Source organism: Myodes glareolus, chromosome 22 (assembly GCF_982192425.1).
Source record: "Myodes glareolus chromosome 22, mMyoGla1.1, whole genome shotgun sequence".
Taxonomy (NCBI): domain Eukaryota; kingdom Metazoa; phylum Chordata; class Mammalia; order Rodentia; family Cricetidae; genus Myodes; species Myodes glareolus.
In genome coordinates this window covers 54,351,004-54,368,811 of record NC_142047.1, presented here as the reverse complement: position 1 = coordinate 54,368,811, position 17,808 = coordinate 54,351,004, and the positions used below count along the sequence as shown (strand labels likewise).

At 50.9% G+C, this 17,808-nt stretch overlaps 1 protein-coding gene across 1 annotated transcript in view; it reads right to left on the bottom strand.

Annotated features, from left to right (window-relative positions):
• Galnt2 (polypeptide N-acetylgalactosaminyltransferase 2) overlaps positions 1 to 17,808 on the bottom strand; it is a 124,474-nt gene that overhangs the window by 17,884 nt on the left and 88,782 nt on the right. The window contains exons 4-7 of the mRNA XM_085681892.2: positions 8,737 to 8,835; positions 8,439 to 8,506; positions 8,255 to 8,320; positions 1,025 to 1,146 (exon numbers count right to left, since the gene is read on the bottom strand). Coding sequence (XP_085538018.1) covers positions 1,025 to 1,146; positions 8,255 to 8,320; positions 8,439 to 8,506; positions 8,737 to 8,835 — 355 coding nt within the window. The remainder of the gene's footprint in view (positions 1 to 1,024; positions 1,147 to 8,254; positions 8,321 to 8,438; positions 8,507 to 8,736; positions 8,836 to 17,808) is intronic.

The following is a 17,808-nucleotide window of genomic DNA, read 5'->3' as shown; positions in this document are numbered from 1 at the left end:
GCATCGTGTGCTTCACATTCTTTCTGCTGAGAAGAGATTACAAGAACCTTCATCCTGACCTGCTCCCTCTTCAGTTTAGAGGACGAGGGAGGGGAGGAAGGCTGGGACAGACCCCGTGAGCTGGCAACTCCATGACTCTCCAACACGGTGGGAAGCTAGCCCTCGCTCAGCTTTCCGGAGTGATGGTCTAGCAGAGTACAGCTGTGGGCTGGGACACAGGGATAAGCTGTCTGACACGGATGGGTGTGTCAGACAGGGGCCAGCTTAGGAGTCTGCTGGTCAACCCCGACACCCATATGGTTGTGGACGTTCCTGAAGTCCCCTGAAGTCGTTTCCTCACCTATCAGCTGAGCGGCACCTGAGCCCAGTAGAGGGCAGAGATGGGACTGGAGCAGCTTTGGGTCACTTTGTGACTTGCTGCCCGCTGCGACTTGTGCTATGCAGCCGGCAGAGCGTGCTCGTTCTGTTTCCTTTCATTACGTTTGCTTCATGGCCCCCAAGGAAGCACTTTTATAGCAGCCAGGAAAGAAAGTCAGTAAGACAAGCAGAGGGCAAGAAAAATAACACTAGGCTACACACAGTACCAGTGCAGAAGCTTCTAGAAGGCAGGATGTGCCAGAGTATGGTCAAAGATCACCTGACAAGCCCACCAAGGGCACCGTGGTAAACTGTTTCTCCTTGTAGGCCTGGAACAGGCGATTAGTCTGTCCTTACCAGGGCAGAGGACTATCACTGTGGCCACCCCAGTCCTCCCAACAGGCACCCCATCAGATGGCACTCCTACCAATGGGCAACCCTGCTGGCCACAAATCTTCCTGCATGTGGGCAGGGAGGGTAATCCCCCATGACTGGCCACTTCTTCCCAGGCTCCTGCCATCTTCAAGGTACCAGTCTTCCCAGGGGCAAAGTGACTATTCGTATCAAGGGACACCGTGAACAATGCCTAGGGCACCATCGTCCTTCCCAGTGTCAAGAACAGCCACAGCCAGCGTGTGCAGCAACCCTCTGCGTGGCCGAGGCTCACCTCGGCAACCCGCTCCAGCAGCGGTTCCAGCCATCGCTCGTTACACTCGCAGTGACTGTCCAGGAAGGTCAGGACCTTGGCCTGTGCGGCGTCAGCACCCCGGACTCGAGAGCGCATCAAACCTGTGAAGATAAGTTCAAAGTGCATGAGGGGAGAGAGCTCCACCAGAGAGCCTTCCTGCACGGCCAGCAGCACGGGTGCCCCGTCACAGAAGGGCTGCACATCAGTTGTGGGTGTAACAGCTGCTCTGCAGTCCCTGGGGCAGATCCCCAGCAGGACTTCAATCTCCCTAAGGCTATGACCCCAAGAAAGGTGTTCATCTAACAGAAGTTCCCCTTAGCAAACACCCAAAGCATGTCTTGAAAGCATTTTGCTGTCATGACTATAGTTCGCTACTGAGATAAGGAAGGTGCCATTCCACAGCCTAAGAGCTAATGGTGCAAGTCTGGTGGTCATACCACCTGTGGCTGCAATGCAAACAGCTTTGTCTTCATACAACAGGGACATCAGATCAAAACCCAGTTTTGCCGCTGTGACATAAATCAGGGTCATATGTGGCCCTGTCTGCACTCAAGACTGTGAGCAGTCAATGGCAAGCACGTCATCATGACAGTCTTACCATCAACTGTGCACTGACCCTGGGAGACACACTACACCTGCATGGTAACCTGACGATGAGCAAGGACGAGGGCCTTAAGTTCTTTTTAACACCAGCAAAATGGATTTTTGATGAATCTTATGATAGTGATTTGAACTGAATAAGAACAGTCCCCAGAGACTCATGTGCTGGGATGCTTGGCCCATAGGAAGTGGCACTATTAGGTGGTGCCTTGTTAGAGTAGATGTGGTCTTTTTGGAGAGTGTGTCACTGTGGAAGTGCTCAAGCCATGCCCAGTGGGAGACACCTTTTCCTTCCGCCTCTGTATTAAGATGTAGCAGTCTCAGCTCCTTCTCCAGCACCATGTCTGCCTGCACACTGTCATGTCCTGTCATAAAGATAGCAGACTGAACCTCTGAAACTGTGAGTCACTCCAATTAAATGTTTTCTTATAATGACAACTGGTCATGTTGTCTCTTCACAGCAATGGAGACACTAAGACACTTATTAACCGCATGCTACATCAGGGGAAAATGACGAATTTCCAACTCCAAGCCATATAAACCTTCACTCGGGTAATGGCCACAGCGGTGGAGCTAAACATAAGTGGACACTGCTTGAAAGGGCTCCGAGAAGTCACTCAGGGAAGAACCTTGAGGGGATTCAGTGCTTGAGAGCAGTAAGACTCAAGTCTCCACGGACTTGCCCTCACTTCCCAGAGGCCCCTCCCACCTGTGGCAGAGCAGTCCTTCCAGCCTGAGGTGTCAGGCGACCAAGCGCAGGACGTACAGAGTGGTTGGAAAGGAAAACAAGAAAACCCCAACTCTAGTGCTAAGTGCCCGAAGCCTGTGGCCAGCTCCCGAGTCAGGCGGCCACAGAGGCAGAGTAGGTTGAGAGCAGCAATGGCCAGAGGAGCCGAGGCCTCAGCTCTCTCTCCAATGCACACAGGTTTTGGAATTTGAGCTTGCCAAGTAAACAAAGCTTGAGAAACACCTCTGCCCTCCTACAGAAATTACAGAAGGATTTCCATTTATAATACAACTGTCTTATAGATAAGGGATCTACCCAAAGTGTACTTGTCTGAACAAAGACTGCAGAGAAGAACCAGTATCATGTAGGTCTGAGTATTCAGTGGTGCGACTCGGATATTAGCTCACCCGCAGCCCGCAGAAGCTCACATGCTGAAGCCTTGGTCCCCAGCTATGGTGCTGAGAGGTCAGCGAATAGTCCAGAGATGTGGTGGCACGGCAGGAGACGGAGATGCTGGGAAGCTGGTGGGGCCTCGCTGGAGAAATGGGTCACTGGAAGGGTATGTCTTCCTTCCAGTGAAGAGATATGCAGACCCTATCTCTTCCCTGCAACCCTACTCCAAATGACGTGGGTTTAAAGTCTGAAGCTATGAGCCAAAACAGCCTTTTCCCCGTGACGGCTCTCTTCCTAGGAACTTTGTCCTGGAAGTGAAGAACACCTCTGGTGACTACATGTCCCTGACATCAAAGGCTAATATTCTTCTGGAGAGAAACGAGATGACTCAGAATATCTACAATGCATCATTCATAGCATCTATCATACAAGGAAACATCAGTAAACAAGAGAAGGAGCAAGAGAATGTGGACCACACCCAAGAGGAAAAAAAACAAGCCTTAAGTGAAAATCACCTTGAGATGACTCAGATGTTGGAATTAAAAGATGAAGATCTGAAAATGGCTATTACTATGCTCAGGAACTCATGGGAAATGGCGGCTTTAATGAGTGAACAGGTGGGGATCTCAGAGAAACGGGAACTGTAGAAAGAGTTAAATGGGTATTTCGAAATAAATTATCTCCAACAAAAAGCTCAGAGTGATCTTCAAGGCAGAGCAGAGCAGAGCAGAGCAGAGTCGGCAGGAGGACCAGGGAACTTGAAGACAGTCAACAGAAATAGATCTCCCGGGAAACTGAGACAAAAACACGAGGAGCAAAAGGCCCGAGTGACTCTGAAAGGACGTGAAGCGGTTATGGGCGCCGGAGTTGAAGAACGACACCAGAACTGTACCTGAAGATGTAACGGCCAACTGTTTTCTAAATCTGTGAAAAACATCAAAATTTATATACTCAAGAGAATTTTTTGGCAAACCTGAAGCAAGATGTAAAGAAAATGAGGGCTAGGTGGATCAAATGTGACCACAGAGACACAGATAAAGACTCAGGAGGACTGCAGGTGCCAACGACCTGTCACACGCAAGGGATGACAATATTATATATTAGGACAGTGTTCTGGAAGAAAAACAGCTGGACATGGCTCAGTGTTCTTTCAGGAGACTGGTTCCCAGCACCCATGTCAGGTAGCTTTCAATCACAAGTAACTCCAGTTCTAGGGAGTCCAGTGTCCTCCTCTGGCCTCTGAAGGTACACCCCCCCACACACGTTAGCATGTACACACCCACACCCACAGACATACATGCATGTGAGCACACACCAACACACACACACACACACACACACACACACACTAAAAAACAAACAAACAAACAGAAGACAGAGGTAGACCCTGCAACGTTTTAAAGAGCTGAAAGCAAGACTCACGGTCAGGTCAGAACTCTAGGCTGAAAAAAATGCCATTTAATAATAAAGGAGAATGATTCTTCAGATAGAGAAGCTGATGGGAAAGCCCTGAGAGGAACTGTAAGGGCAAACACCACCATCAGCAGTGCGAACAAGCAGCAGACTGTGGCAGTCTCGTAGCCCAGCCCACTTCTCTACTCTTTTAATTTCCTTAAACAGTACCTGTGGGTCTGCGGATATGAGGCTCACAACCTACTCGAGGACAGGTGGCAGCAATGGCGCAGGGACCAGGACAGTGGAGGGGAGGCGGACAGACCGGGGCTCTCAGGGCTCGTGGACAGCCTACTGAGCTGACTCTGTTTCCTTAGGGCAGCTACAACTCGGCTCCTCGGGACCACACTCTCTGCTGCTAATTAACTGCCATTTGTGCCTGGCTCACAGGTGGGGCTTGAGGTCAGTGCGCACACACAGCTTTGTCGGGCATCGAGCTTCATGTACTGCTCTGCTGAGCTGTCACGCCTGCTACCGCTCCACACTGGCCATGATCTGGCTCCCCACAGTCTCACCACCGGAAACAGCACAAAGGAGCGGCTCTTATCGAGCACATTTAGATGTGCTGTTCTGAGTTCTGAGTGGAACAAAGCACTCTGGCCAGCTCAAGTGATTTATCTATTCTTCTTCTTCCCCTACCCTCCCTACTCTCCCTGCTTCTTTTCTGACCCCTTGTTGACCTCCCTTTGTAGGTAGGAGAGTGGGGGCAAAACTGAGCTGGAAACCAGTTTTTGGTAGGTTGTCTGGGGGAGAACTTGGGGATCATTGCTCTTTGGTTTACTGTAGGCTTGAGTCCTGCAGCAGACCTGCTCAGGGAGAGGATGACTTCAACGTCTGTGTGGGATGGGCTGGTGACCTTGGGTGTGGGTAGCAGTGGGCTCAGTCACTGCACTGATTTCAGTCCAGTGAGCCTTCTGTTGCTTGCCTCAGCGCCTTCCGCATGAGAGCTTTATTTCCTGTGTGTCTGCTGAATGAGCATTTTCTGACTGACGTCACCATGCAGGGAACCCTCTTCCATGCACTTACTAAAGTGCTGCCCTGCAATTTCAAACAGGCTGCATTCTAAGTTTCACATTCATGTTTACTTCCAAAATGAAAATGCGAGCACCCCAAGGGCAGGAATAACAGGCTTCACATTTCTAACCTTCTGCCCTCTAGTGTCTAGCACAGTATAAAGCACGTATTAAATGTTTAATAAATGCATGATTTTTTTTTAAAAGATTCTGGGGACTGGAAGATGGCTTAGTGATTAAGAGCACTTGCTGCCCTTCCAGAGGTCCTGAGTTGGTTCCCAGCGCCCACATCAGGCAGCTCACAACCTAGGACCACATCTGTAGCTCCAGGTCCTAGGGATCTGATGCCTTCTTCACCTGTACACATATGACATACCCATTAGACACACACACACACACACACACACACACACACATAAATTTAAATTGTTTTTTTTTTTTTTTTAAAAAAACAACCTTGTTGGGCTGGGGAGTTGGCTCAGCAGTTAAGAGCACTGGCTGCTTTTCTAGAGAACCTAGGTTTGATTTGCAGCACCCATATGGTGGCTCACAACTGTAAGTCCAGCTCCAGGGGATCTGACATCCTCTTCTGGACTCTGCAGACACTAAGCTCACATGTGGTACATGGACATACATGCATGAAAACATCTATACACATAAACTGAAAAAAAAAATCCTTGCACGAACACTTTCCTGCTCTGAGGGAACTGTATATGGGGACCCGGAGGAGAGAGTCTACACTGACTCGGGGTACAATGCTACTCTTGGGCTCACGTCAGTCTCATACGGTGGAGAGGCAAAGGCCATCGCTCTGACTGCCAGAAACTGGAAGAGGACCAGTGTAAGGAGCCGCCAGGATGTCGCCTTGGCGAGATAGTGCCAGCGGTCCTACAGCCTGGAGGTATACAAATCCTTTGATGCTGCCATGCAGGCCAGTGTGCTTGGGGCCTTGTTTTGCATTTCAGAAACTTGGTTCCCTGACCTGTCCTGTGGCCTTGGGCCCTAGCAGAATGGCATCAACCAATCAGCATTCGAGCCTCTCACCCTAGAAAAGCAGCTGTCTTTGGGTTTTTCGCTCTCTCTCGTCATCCCTTTTCCCATTCCCCTTTTTAATCAAATGGCTCCAATAAATTGTGATTGAGAAGGATTCTTGATTTTGTGACCGTTCCTTCTTGCTGGACAAGGAGTGCGTGTCGCATTTGGAAGAGGACCAGCCCCAAACAGTCACACCCCGAGTGGCCCTGGGAAGCCTCCCGACTCTGCAGTGGGAAGCCAGTCTTTTCCGTAACTGCCCACACGGACGAGAGTGGCAGCTGGGGAAGGGCTGGCAGCTGCAAAGTCCCATCAACATGAAGTGACAGTGCCCCCCTCAGCAGGCTGTCAAACTTCGAATCTGTGATTGTATCACATGGTGTGAGAGAATTGTCTGTATTCTGTCAATCATATTTTAATAAAACGCTGATTGGCCAGGCAGGCAGTATAGGCGGGAAAGCCAGACAGGAAGTAGGGGTGGAGCAATGAGAACAGGAGTATTTCTTCTGGGAAGAAGGAAGCTCTTCCTCCACTCCTGCACAGACCACCGAAGAGGCAGCATGTAAGCTGTCACACTGAGAAAGGTACTGAGCCATTATGGCTAACATAGATAAGGATAATGGATTAATATAAGTTACAAGGACTAACAAGAAGCCTGACCTAATGGGCCAATCAGTTTATAACCTTCTGGAGTCCTGTGTGTGATTTCTCTTTGGAATTTGCCAGTTGTGGGGTACTGGGTGGGACAGAAACCCCAACAAGCCGGCCCCGTCATGTTACAATCACAAGCCTGGAACTTGGAGACACTATGCTCTTCATGGCTAAGCCTTAATGGTTTCTCTAAACCTTTGCAGTAAAGGGGCCGATGGGACTTGTCTGGCTGTGAGGGGAAGACAGTAGCCCATTATTCCAATGTGTAAATACAAATGTGGTTTGAAAATTTGGCTTTACATAAAAACAATTCCAATTAGTTAAGCTGTGACTGTCCTTCCTGCATCTGCTGGGACAGGACTACTGGGTGGCTCTGGTGAGGGAGAGAGACAGACAACGGCTGTGTCACCCTGAAGTAGTTACAGGAGAAGCTGTATCTGTTTAGAAGCCATGCAGACTAGAACTTCATGGAAAGTTTGAATGTTGCAGATCACAAGACAAGATTATCTTGGCCCCTCTTGTTTTTATTAAATTTTGATTTTATGTGTCTGGGCATTTTTGCCTGTATGTATGTATGTATGTATGTATGTCTGTGGACTGTATGCCTACTACCTCAGGAAGCCAGAATAGGATGCTGGATCCCTTGAATTGGCAGTTACAGACAGCTGTGAGCCACCATGTGGGTGCCGGGACTTGAACCTGGGTCCTCTAGAAGAGCAGTCAGTGCTCTTAACTGTGGAGTCATCTCTCCAGCCCCGCTGGCCTGTCTGCTCAGTACCAAGGTGACCAAGAATTCTGGTGCCTGCAGCTCTTTAGCGGGTCACTACCTACCAACCTCAACGCCAAGAATGTCACCACAGAGCTGCTCTGCTGTCACGTGTCTAATCAATGGCCACACCAATACACTCTGTAAGCACACCGACCTACGACTTTAAGCTCCCGACACCTCTTCTACAGTAGCTGTCATTCAGAACAATCTGACGCCCTCTGGAGCAAGAGCACTAACACAGAAGGCCAGAGTGATGGTCAACTTGACAGGACTTAGAATCACCATGGAAACACCTCTGGTTGTGTCTGAGGGCACTTTTCTAAGATTAGGTCAAAAGTGGTGGCACCATCCCATGGGCTGGGTCCTGGCTGAGCCCCAGCGCTCACTTCTCTCTGCTCGCTGCGGGCCCACTGTGACCAGCTGCCTCATTCCGGCCACCACGATGACCGGCATCCTTTGGGACTAGGAGCCCAAACAAACCCTTCATTCCTTCAGTTGCACTGATCACGCCAATGAGAAAAACAACTAATACACACCATCTCAAAAGTGCCCCAAGGAAGGGACTTTCTTACCTTCTCGTCGGTCATTTCTGAGGACCCTCACTTTCTCGATTTTCCCCAAGAGGGCCCCGTCCTCAGCTAAGGAAAGAAAAGAGGCAGAGAATAGTGAACCCCCAGTCTACACAGGCTGGATGGCCACATATTAGGTCACCCCTCCCAGACACGCTGATGCCAGGGGTGGGGCTATGAAACTCACGGTCGTTGCTGTAGTCATCCACCAGGATTATCTCCTTGATGAGGTGCGGTGGACTCCTCTTAAGGACACTGAGAACAGATGGAGGGGCAGAGCCTTGTAAGGGCAGAGCTCTGCCTGGAGCTGCCTCTCCCTTGCGGTCCCCAGTCTTGGCTAGAGGAGCCAACAGCTACCCCAGCTACCCCACACTTGGCAGATGGATGCACTCGTCTGTAGCTCCTGCTGTTTGTGCCTGAGATGCAGCTGTCGTTAGGTACCCCTACCCTTCCTGTGAGACCCTGGAGTTATCTGTTGGCCTCACCTGACCACCGTCCGCAGCAACGCTGATCTAGCTTCATTGTGAAACGTGATCACCACACTGGTGGCTGGCAGGTCCACCCGCCACTGCTTCCGCTGACACCTGAGGAAGAAGAAAGAGGACCCTGTGAGCAAAAGGCACAACTGGCCAGGGACACCCCGGCTGACAGGCAGACTGGGCTGCCAAGACCTAAGGACTGCGGTGAGTCCAGCAGCTGCGGGGGTTCTGGCACAGATGGGACACATGGAAGCAAAAGATACAGCTGAATTCTGATTACAAACAAGGGCGTTCTGCAAGCTGTATGAACTCAGAGCAGGCTTCTAACATGTAAAACGTTGTGCTCCAAAGCAGTGAAACCCTCCCACCTTCAGGCAGCCGCACTTCAGTCATGTGCCTGCCTCAGTTCTCAGCAGCTATTTCTGGGGGACTGGTGCCATTGTTTTCCTCACCTTGAATGTTGCCTGTAACAGGCATGTACTGCTTGGGGGACTGGCTCTCTGAGTAACAGCCCACTGACTGCTATCCTTCACACTGCCTGCCAGGCTTCCTCCTAGTAACCTGGTGAGTGTGCTCGTGGAAACAGGACTGGCGGGTGGGCTGGCACATTAGGACGACCTCAGGCACAAGGGCATAAGAACCTAGGCCTGCAAAGATGCCAGGTGGCAGAGGACCTCTTCGTTGGACTCTGGATGCCAGTTTTAAAGCCACACCTCCTCTGGCCTTGGCAGAAATGTTCAAGTATCACATGGTCAAAACACTCAGCACTGATAGGATCCAGCTCAGCAGAACCCACATGAGGGCTCCTTTCAGGCCCGTCTGGGGAGGCCAGCTCAGAGCAGTGTCCCAGAGTCTCCACACAGTCCCCTGGGAGGATGGGAGACTTGCCAGCTGTGTCTGAGTGCAGTCAGAGTCCTGAGTCACCATGGTGCTGCCACTGACTCCAGACTGAGTGGGAGCAGCACGGTTGAGAGGGTGTACTGAATTGAGGAGAGCAACTGTGAACCCCAAGGGGATCCAGTCCCTGCCCCAGGCTCCTCCATGTCCATTCTTGTCATGTTTTTGGGTGGCAGAGTCTTCCATGGCCCCACACATGGAAGACTCAGTTTACCTGGCAGCTTCATCATCAGTTCCAATGAATATCTCTTTTGAATGGTAGTAAGTGGGAGGAGGAGATGGACTTTAGCGCCCTGGAGCTCAGCCATGGCTTAGCACTCAGCCGCTGAGCAATGGAACGCTGGAGGGCGGCACTAGGACATAAGTGCTCCCCCAGGTCTCACAACACGAGCTCAGACCCCTCCCCTCTCCCAGGTCTCACTACATGAGCTCAGACCCCTCACCCCTCGCCTCTCCCAGGTCTCACAACACGAGCTCAGACCCCTCCCCTCTCCCAGGTCTCACAACACGAGCTCAGACCCCTCCCCTCCCCCCAGGTCTCACTACACGAGCTCAGACCCCGCCCCCAGGTCTCACAACAGGAGCTCAGATCCCTCCCCCAGGTCTCACTACATGAGCTCAGACACCTTCCCCAAGTCTCACAACAGGAGCTCAGACCCCTCCCCCAAGTCTCACAACAGGAGCTCAGACCCCGCCCCCAGGTCTCACAACAGGAGCTCAGATCCCTCCCCCAGGTCTCACTACAGGAGCTCAGACCCCGCCCCCAGGTCTCACAACAGGAGCTCAGACCCCGCCCCCAGGTCTCACAACAGGAGCTCAGACCCCTCCCCCAGGTCTCACAACAGGAGCTCAGACCCCTCCCCTCTCCCAGGTCTCACAACACGAGCTCAGACCCCGCCCCCAGGTCTCACTACACGAGCTCAGACCCCGCCCCCAGGTCTCACAACAGGAGCTCAGACCCCTCCCCCAGGTCTCACAACAGGAGCTCAGACCCCTCCCCCAGGTCTCACAACAGGCGCTCAGACCCCTCCCCCAGGTCTCACAACAGGAGCTCAGACCCCTCCCCTCTCCCAGGTCTCACAACACGAGCTCAGACCCCGCCCCCAGGTCTCACTACACGAGCTCAGACCCCGCCCCCAGGTCTCACAACAGGAGCTCAGACCCCTCCCCCAGGTCTCACAACAGGAGCTCAGACCCCTCTCCTCTCCCAGGTCTCACAACAGGAGCTCAGACCCCGCCCCCAGGTCTCACTACATGAGCTCAAACCCCTCCCCCCAGGTCTCACAACACGAGCTCAGACCCCGCCCGCAGGTCTCACAACAGGAGCTCAGACCCCGCCCCCAGGTCTCACAACACGAGCTCAGACCCCGCCCCCAGGTCTCACAACAGGAGCTCAGACCCCGCCCGCAGGTCTCACAACAGGAGCTCAGACCCCGCCCCCAGGTCTCACAACACGAGCTCAGACCCCGCCCCCAGGTCTCACAACAGGAGCTCAGACCCCGCCCCCAGGTCTCACAACAGGTGCTCAGACCCCACCCCCAGGTCTCACAACAGGCGCTCAGACCCCTCCCCCAGGTCTCACAACAGGCGCTCAGACCCCGCCCCCAGGTCTCACAACAGGAGCTCAGACCCACACAGATTTCGAGCATAAGCAAGGGAAGCAGCGTAATTAGGAGGCAATTAAGCTAGGATTGCAGAAGGGGCGTCTTTGGTTAATTTTAGTCATTATAGTAAGTTCCTTTTAATTAATCACCAAAAAAAAATGTGTAACAGTTGTTTTGGGGGCTAGGGGGGATGAATTCTACAGTTAGTATCTGGTCCTACTGTAAAGGAGCCTTCATGGACAAGCAAACTGATAAAAATTAGCAGAAAATTGTATTATAGAATCTGCAAAGCTTCAACCGTAAACAAATTACCAGATGATGTCACTGTCAAGAAGTCAACCTGGAATGCTACAGGAGGGAGGACTCCACGCTTTGGGGCCACATCACCCTCAGCAGCCAGGTCTCCACTTGGACCAGCAGGAGACTGAGCCAGTGGATCTGGGCTGCTGGGAATGCGGGAAACATGGGCAGCGTTCTTCATTCTCAAACTGCTGGATTCGAGGCCCAGTCAATCATGCCCCGTTCTCTCATTTCCCCTTTCTCTGCAGGAAGCTCATCTTCCAGGAGCTTTTGGAAGTCTCTGGGGCTCTGGAAGCATTTTCTGGGAGAAGCAGGGCTGCTGCTTCCCACCGTTTTATTAAAGCTCCTCTACATATTCATAAGGCATCGAGCTCTGGTCTTGGCAGTCATGAGGCTTCAGCAGGATCCCATCCTAAGGCTGAGGAGTAACAGGCAGGAATTGAAGGATCTCACACCCGATGGGTTAGTGTGTGCACGAATTCAGATAAGCCTCACATTCAACCAAGATGTGGCCCCAGGAGAATCTCTTTAAAAAGAAAAGCAATGCATCCTGCTGTAAAGAGTCTTCTAGACCCTGTCAGCCAGTCCTTGCTGCTCCAGAGGCACTGGGGACAGAGAGGCAGCTGACAGCAAGAGGGGGCTGCAGCTGGGTTCTCTTTTCCAGAGTCACACCGCTAGCAGCCCGCCTGGGACCCTAGCTCACTTGAGGCTTCAAATACTTGGTGTGACATAGTCATTGTCAAAGCTTCCTGTCCATTAAATGGTGACTTGACAAACCAGATACAGAGAAAATGTGAGTGTGTGTGCGCGCGCGCACGCGCGCACACACACACACACACACAATCAACGCTAAATAGATTCAGTAGGTTCTATTTATAAATATTCAAAAAATAGTAACAATAATAATTAAAGAGAAAGACCATGAATTTGAGAAGGGAACAGTGGAGGGGCTGGGGGAAACTACATAAACACAGTATATATATGAATTAAAAAAGTAAAATTAAAAGTTTTAAAAAACCCATAGTTTAGCTAGAAAGAGGCCCAGAAGAATCCTGCTTCTCCTGAACATGACTCTCACCTCTGCAAACACTGGGCCTTCCCCACTCTCTGCTTTATTTTTTCCTATAGCAAATCAAAGCTATGGTTGACTCTCAGGGACAGATGGATGCTACATTCACAGACTGAATGATCCTAAATACTGTTGGATCATCTGTAAAGATTAATGCATGTCACGGTGACCAGACCTTAACATGGTGGCCTTCCTGATCCTGGCATTGTCCATGGGTATCACAAGGGTGAGGCTGAGGACACACAGTATGCCTAAGGTAAGGGCCAAGTTCTGGCTACAATAAGGTCAACAGGGTGATGAGGGTCCCTGGATCTTTTGGCAGGCAACCTCACCTCACATGACATCAAGACATCCACAGTGTAGTGAATTGGCTAACGTAGAGACAAAAACAAGCAAGCAGGCCTTCACTCTGTAGTCATGCCTTAACAATATACAATGCTGCCATCTAATTCAGAATTTCAAACGAAATGGCAGGTGACAGGCAATAGTAGCCATTCCTTTACGTCCCTTTCCACCTCAACTCCCACTGTCAGGGGAGGAAATCACTACCCCAGATTTGTTGCTCAGTTATCACTAGGTATGTTTTCAGTAAGTCATACACATAAAAGACAGACATACATACTCCTGGACAACATAATATCTACATGGCCCAGGGTGGATGTGGAGGACAACAGAGAATTACCGCTCGCCTCGGCCTATCAGCTTGGCCACAGAACCCTGCTGTGTTCAGGTCGCACAGTCCCTTCCTACTCTTCAGCAGGAACACTCAGTCACTCCATGCTGCTCACCCGGTGGAAACACCATGTGACAGCTAAGTCATGCCCCGTTCTGGTTTCACTCCATTGCGAACCTGAGGTCACATGCCCTCTGAATTCTCACCCACCAAGTGCTGAGGTGGCAAATGTGCACCACCATGGCCAGCTCGTGTCTTCTATTTCTTTCCTCCCCGCCTCCCTTCCTTGGTTACAGGATCATCCTGCTGTCCTGCCACCTTGGGAAACAAAGTTGACTTGGACTGATGCAGTCCCCACCTGGGAACAGGGTAAGTTCTGCCCTGGCCAAGAGCAGTTGGGGGTGGGGGCACCACCTGGCTCTGTGAAGATGAGGCAGAGGTGTCTGCTCTGTCCTGAGCTGAGGTCTGCTCCTGCAGCCACGGCTGCTCTGACTGCCGCCTTTTCCACTCTCTCAGCACCTGTAACACGCGTGTCCACAACACCAACAGCCAAAGTCTAGAAAATCAGAGGAACTGGAAATAGATCCTCTTTCTCAGCTGGTGTATGGAAATGCAGGAAGCCTGCTGCCACCCTGGCATGTGGGATGCCGACCGTGAGCAGAGCCAGTGGCACACTGGAGGTCTGCACGCCTGTCCTTCCACTATGCTTGCCCACAGAAAATGCTGGTCAGTTCTTGGTCAGGGGAAGACAGCTCTGTCTTCTCAGCATCTGCCATGCAATTGCTACGATGTTCCCCAAAGTATCTGGAACAGCACTGTCTACCTGCTGTGTGGTTAGGGCTCTTGCCAGGCCATAGCTGACCACTAACTGCTGACCACTACAAAGCCTGAGTTGACTGGCGGGGGGGTGGGGTGGAGGAGGAAGGGTTCACCAGACTCATGCATGGAGCTTAGTAAAATGCAGGTGCCTGGCTCTGTAGCTCCCTTGACCTAACAAGCAGATCAGGCAAAAAAAAAAAAAAAAAAAAAAAAAACCACCTCGGGTTAAGCTGAAACAGCTGTCCTTAGATTCATTTTTTTTAAAAAATATTTTTAAGTTTTCATATACACATATATTTGTGTTAAGCCTATTTCCCACATACCCTCTTCCTTCCCAAGAGTCTCCTTTGCTCGAACCTAAACAATTTTATTTCTACTTTTATGCCATACATATATGATTTTATGTATTTAAATAAAAAGTTTAGGACCCACAAGTGACAGGAAACATGGGATGTTTCCTGAGATAATATGATTATCCCACATTGCATCCTTTTTCCTGCAGATGGCAGGACTTTGTTCCTTCTCTATGGCTGAAAACAATCCCAGTTTCCTTGTCTTTTCCCATGCTCATGGCACCTGGGTTGCTCTATCTAGAGCTGCAGAGAACACCTGTGTGCAAGTGTCTGTCTGTGTGATCTTGACTTGGATGTCCTCTAGGTAAATCCCCAGTGGTAGAGTGGCTGGGTCATCCAGAACCTCATCTTTGGGTTTCTGTGAGAACTCTACACTGACTTCCTTTTATGAGACATGTGAGATGCTATTCACGGCAGCGTTCTCTGCCGACCCTGCTTCTGACCACAGTCAACACCACACAGACAGATCCAGCCACCATGGGTAAGCTGGAAATGGTCCCTCCTGCCCCATCCCTACCTGGGCCAGATGCATATCTCTAGCTCTTTCCTCTGCCTCTCAAAACAACACAAGTGGTTGCTATATGGAATCTTCTAGAAGCCTAGGTGAGCAATTGGATAACTTGTGAAGTAGAAATGGAAGCAGAAGAGGAAAAACAAACCAGCTATTATATAATGTTTACTTAATCAAAATGCCCTTAGTGACCCTCCCAACAGCCAGGGCGGGACATCCAGCCACCAGCTGGCTCCCAGCCAGTTCTGATATCTATTCAGACTGTTCTCAGTCTTCTAACACCAGAGAGTCAAACCTAAAATATTTAATGACCTTTTCAGGCTGCTCTGAATTAAGCTTCTTCAGGTCCGCTGCCAGCAGGCCTGACAAGCCCTTTTCACCTGGGTTTGTCTCATGTCACCACTGTTAACCTACAACAGCTTTCTCATGTCCTGTAGCCTGGCACCACACACTGCAAACATATTAAGAGCCAAGTTCAAAACCACAACACTAATCATCCCACGACACAAGACACAGTCTATCTTACTGGCTGTTCTGCCTCTGAAAGCTTCCCACCCTTCGGGAAGTCAAGGGTATAAGAGGAAAGCAACGTACACACAGACACCCCACCAGGGCTGGTAGACCTGCTGAGGGTATAAGAGAAAAGCATGCACGCACGTGTGCGCACACACACATGCACACCCCAGGGCCAGCAGCCCAGCTAGCTCTCCACACATTTCAGGTTGCACAGCCGGGGAGGTGGTACCCAGCTCACAGAAGACAGCGTGCACCTGCGAGCCTCATGCGACGCTCTCAGCAAGCTGAGCTGTCCTGTGAGGGAGGGAGGCTCTTTCACAGGGCCATCACTTACATTCTCTCCATTGGCTCGGGATTTCCAGACACTAAGTTTTAACAAAAAATTTTCAAAAGAGTTAAAAACTATTGGATGCTGAGAAAATAACAGCCTTGGATAGAGTTGTATGTGCTTCCCTAATCTTAGCCCGTACAGCTCACGGCAGTGAGCACTTGCCTTTAGGGCTGGAGTCACTTCTGAGAGTCAAACAAGAACTGTCCTTTAAACTCATTCCTCCTGATGGCAGGAACCCCTCCCAGAAGCTCAACTTCTGAGGAGCCAACAGGAACCACAATCCATCCCTTCCCCTTGCTTGACCAGACGCTCACCGTGGTCCTCAGCTGTAGACTCCCTCTAACTCCAGCGTCCCGTGTGGGACAGCCCAGGTCTGATTCCCACAGAGCCAGCCATGCCTCCATTTGCTCTACTCTTAAGTGCCAAGGCAACCTTCCGAGGGACTGTTGGGGTGAGCGGCCTACTTTCCCTCCCACGCCTAGCTCCTCCAGGCCAAATGCCAGTGTCTCACGGCAGTGGAAGTTATTCTCCCTATATGGAGCTGGGCAAGACTATAACTTCTGCCCAGCAAGTGGTCTGGGAATTGCCTAACCATAGATGCCTTCAGTGTTCTGTGTTTTGGCACTTTTGGCAAATAGATCAGCTGGCAACTGCAGGCTGCGTTGGTCCCTGTGTTCTCAAAGGTGAAGGACGACAGACAGGGTGTAATTGCTGGGTATGCGAAGGTGGCTGTGAACTTCCATACGGTGGACAGGACAGCATCACTGCCCATCTCTCCAAGCGCTGTGGCCTGCTGAGCTCTCTTAACCCACTCATGGTGAGTCCACAGCAACTCTTCCGAGTCTTGGGGAGGACCGACCTCCCTCTGATGACAAAATGTCAACGACAATGACAAATGACTGGCCCTAGACACCAAGAGTTGCTGTTCTTCAGTCCAGTCTTCACCCACGACATCGCAGGCAAGTGTGCCTGTCCAGCAGGACAGACTCCTCCCTGTCGTCCTCTTCTTGTGGACTCTGGTTTGGGAGGGTGAGCCTCTATCAAAGAGAAGTTCACTTGCTTCCTGGGTCATGAGTAGCCATGCTGACATCTGGGCCAAGGACAACAGCAGCAAGTCCCGGAGGTTCCAGGGACAGATCAGCTTCTGAATCAGAGAAGAAGAGAGCCACTGAAGAAAAGCCCACTTCCGCCCCTCTGTGGCTGGTTTGGAAACAATCAAGATGCATGGAGCTGCGGCAGCCTTCCTGCACAGGCAAAGGCGATGAGGAAGAAAACCAAAAGGTTGAGCAGGGCTGAGGAAAGCTGAGTGCTCCCAGCCCGAGACACGGTCTCAGATGGCCACTTCCAGACTCCTTGCTCAACAGAGCAATGAAGTAGCTTTTTTTTGCATCAAGTGTCCCCATACCATAAGTTCCTGCCATGGGAATGCTTCAGGCCTCCCTGACAGTGTTCACTAGGGAACAGTGACACAGTGTGACAAGGCACACCCTACATCCAAGGAAAACCACAGCTTCCGTGGGTCTGTCCTGTGCACTGGGAACTTAGTGTTTCTGTGAAGCAGTGGAAAGCTGTCCTTAGGAAGGCAAAGGCTCTGGAACTGTATCAGTGATGTGATGCGGATCCAACAAACCCACAAGAAGCTCCAGCCAAAACCAGATAGAGACCTTGAGTCACAAGCCAGGAAGATGACTCATGCAAATGCGCTTACCACCAAGCCTGACAAACGTGGTTCAATTCCTGGGACCCATACAGCAGCAGGAAGAACCAAGTCCTGCAAGCTGCTCTCCAACTTCTACACATGCATTATTGCATGCGTATGCACATGCGCACATACACACACAAAACATTAAAAATCGAAAGATGTAATAAAGTAAGTTGGGGTACAAAATGGGAGGAAACATAAAACTACCTTATACCAGTGCAGCTTTCCTGTGTGCACAGACACTGTGCAAATCAGTATTTAAATTGTGTGTGTGTGCAGTGCCTTCAGAGGTCAGGAGAGGGG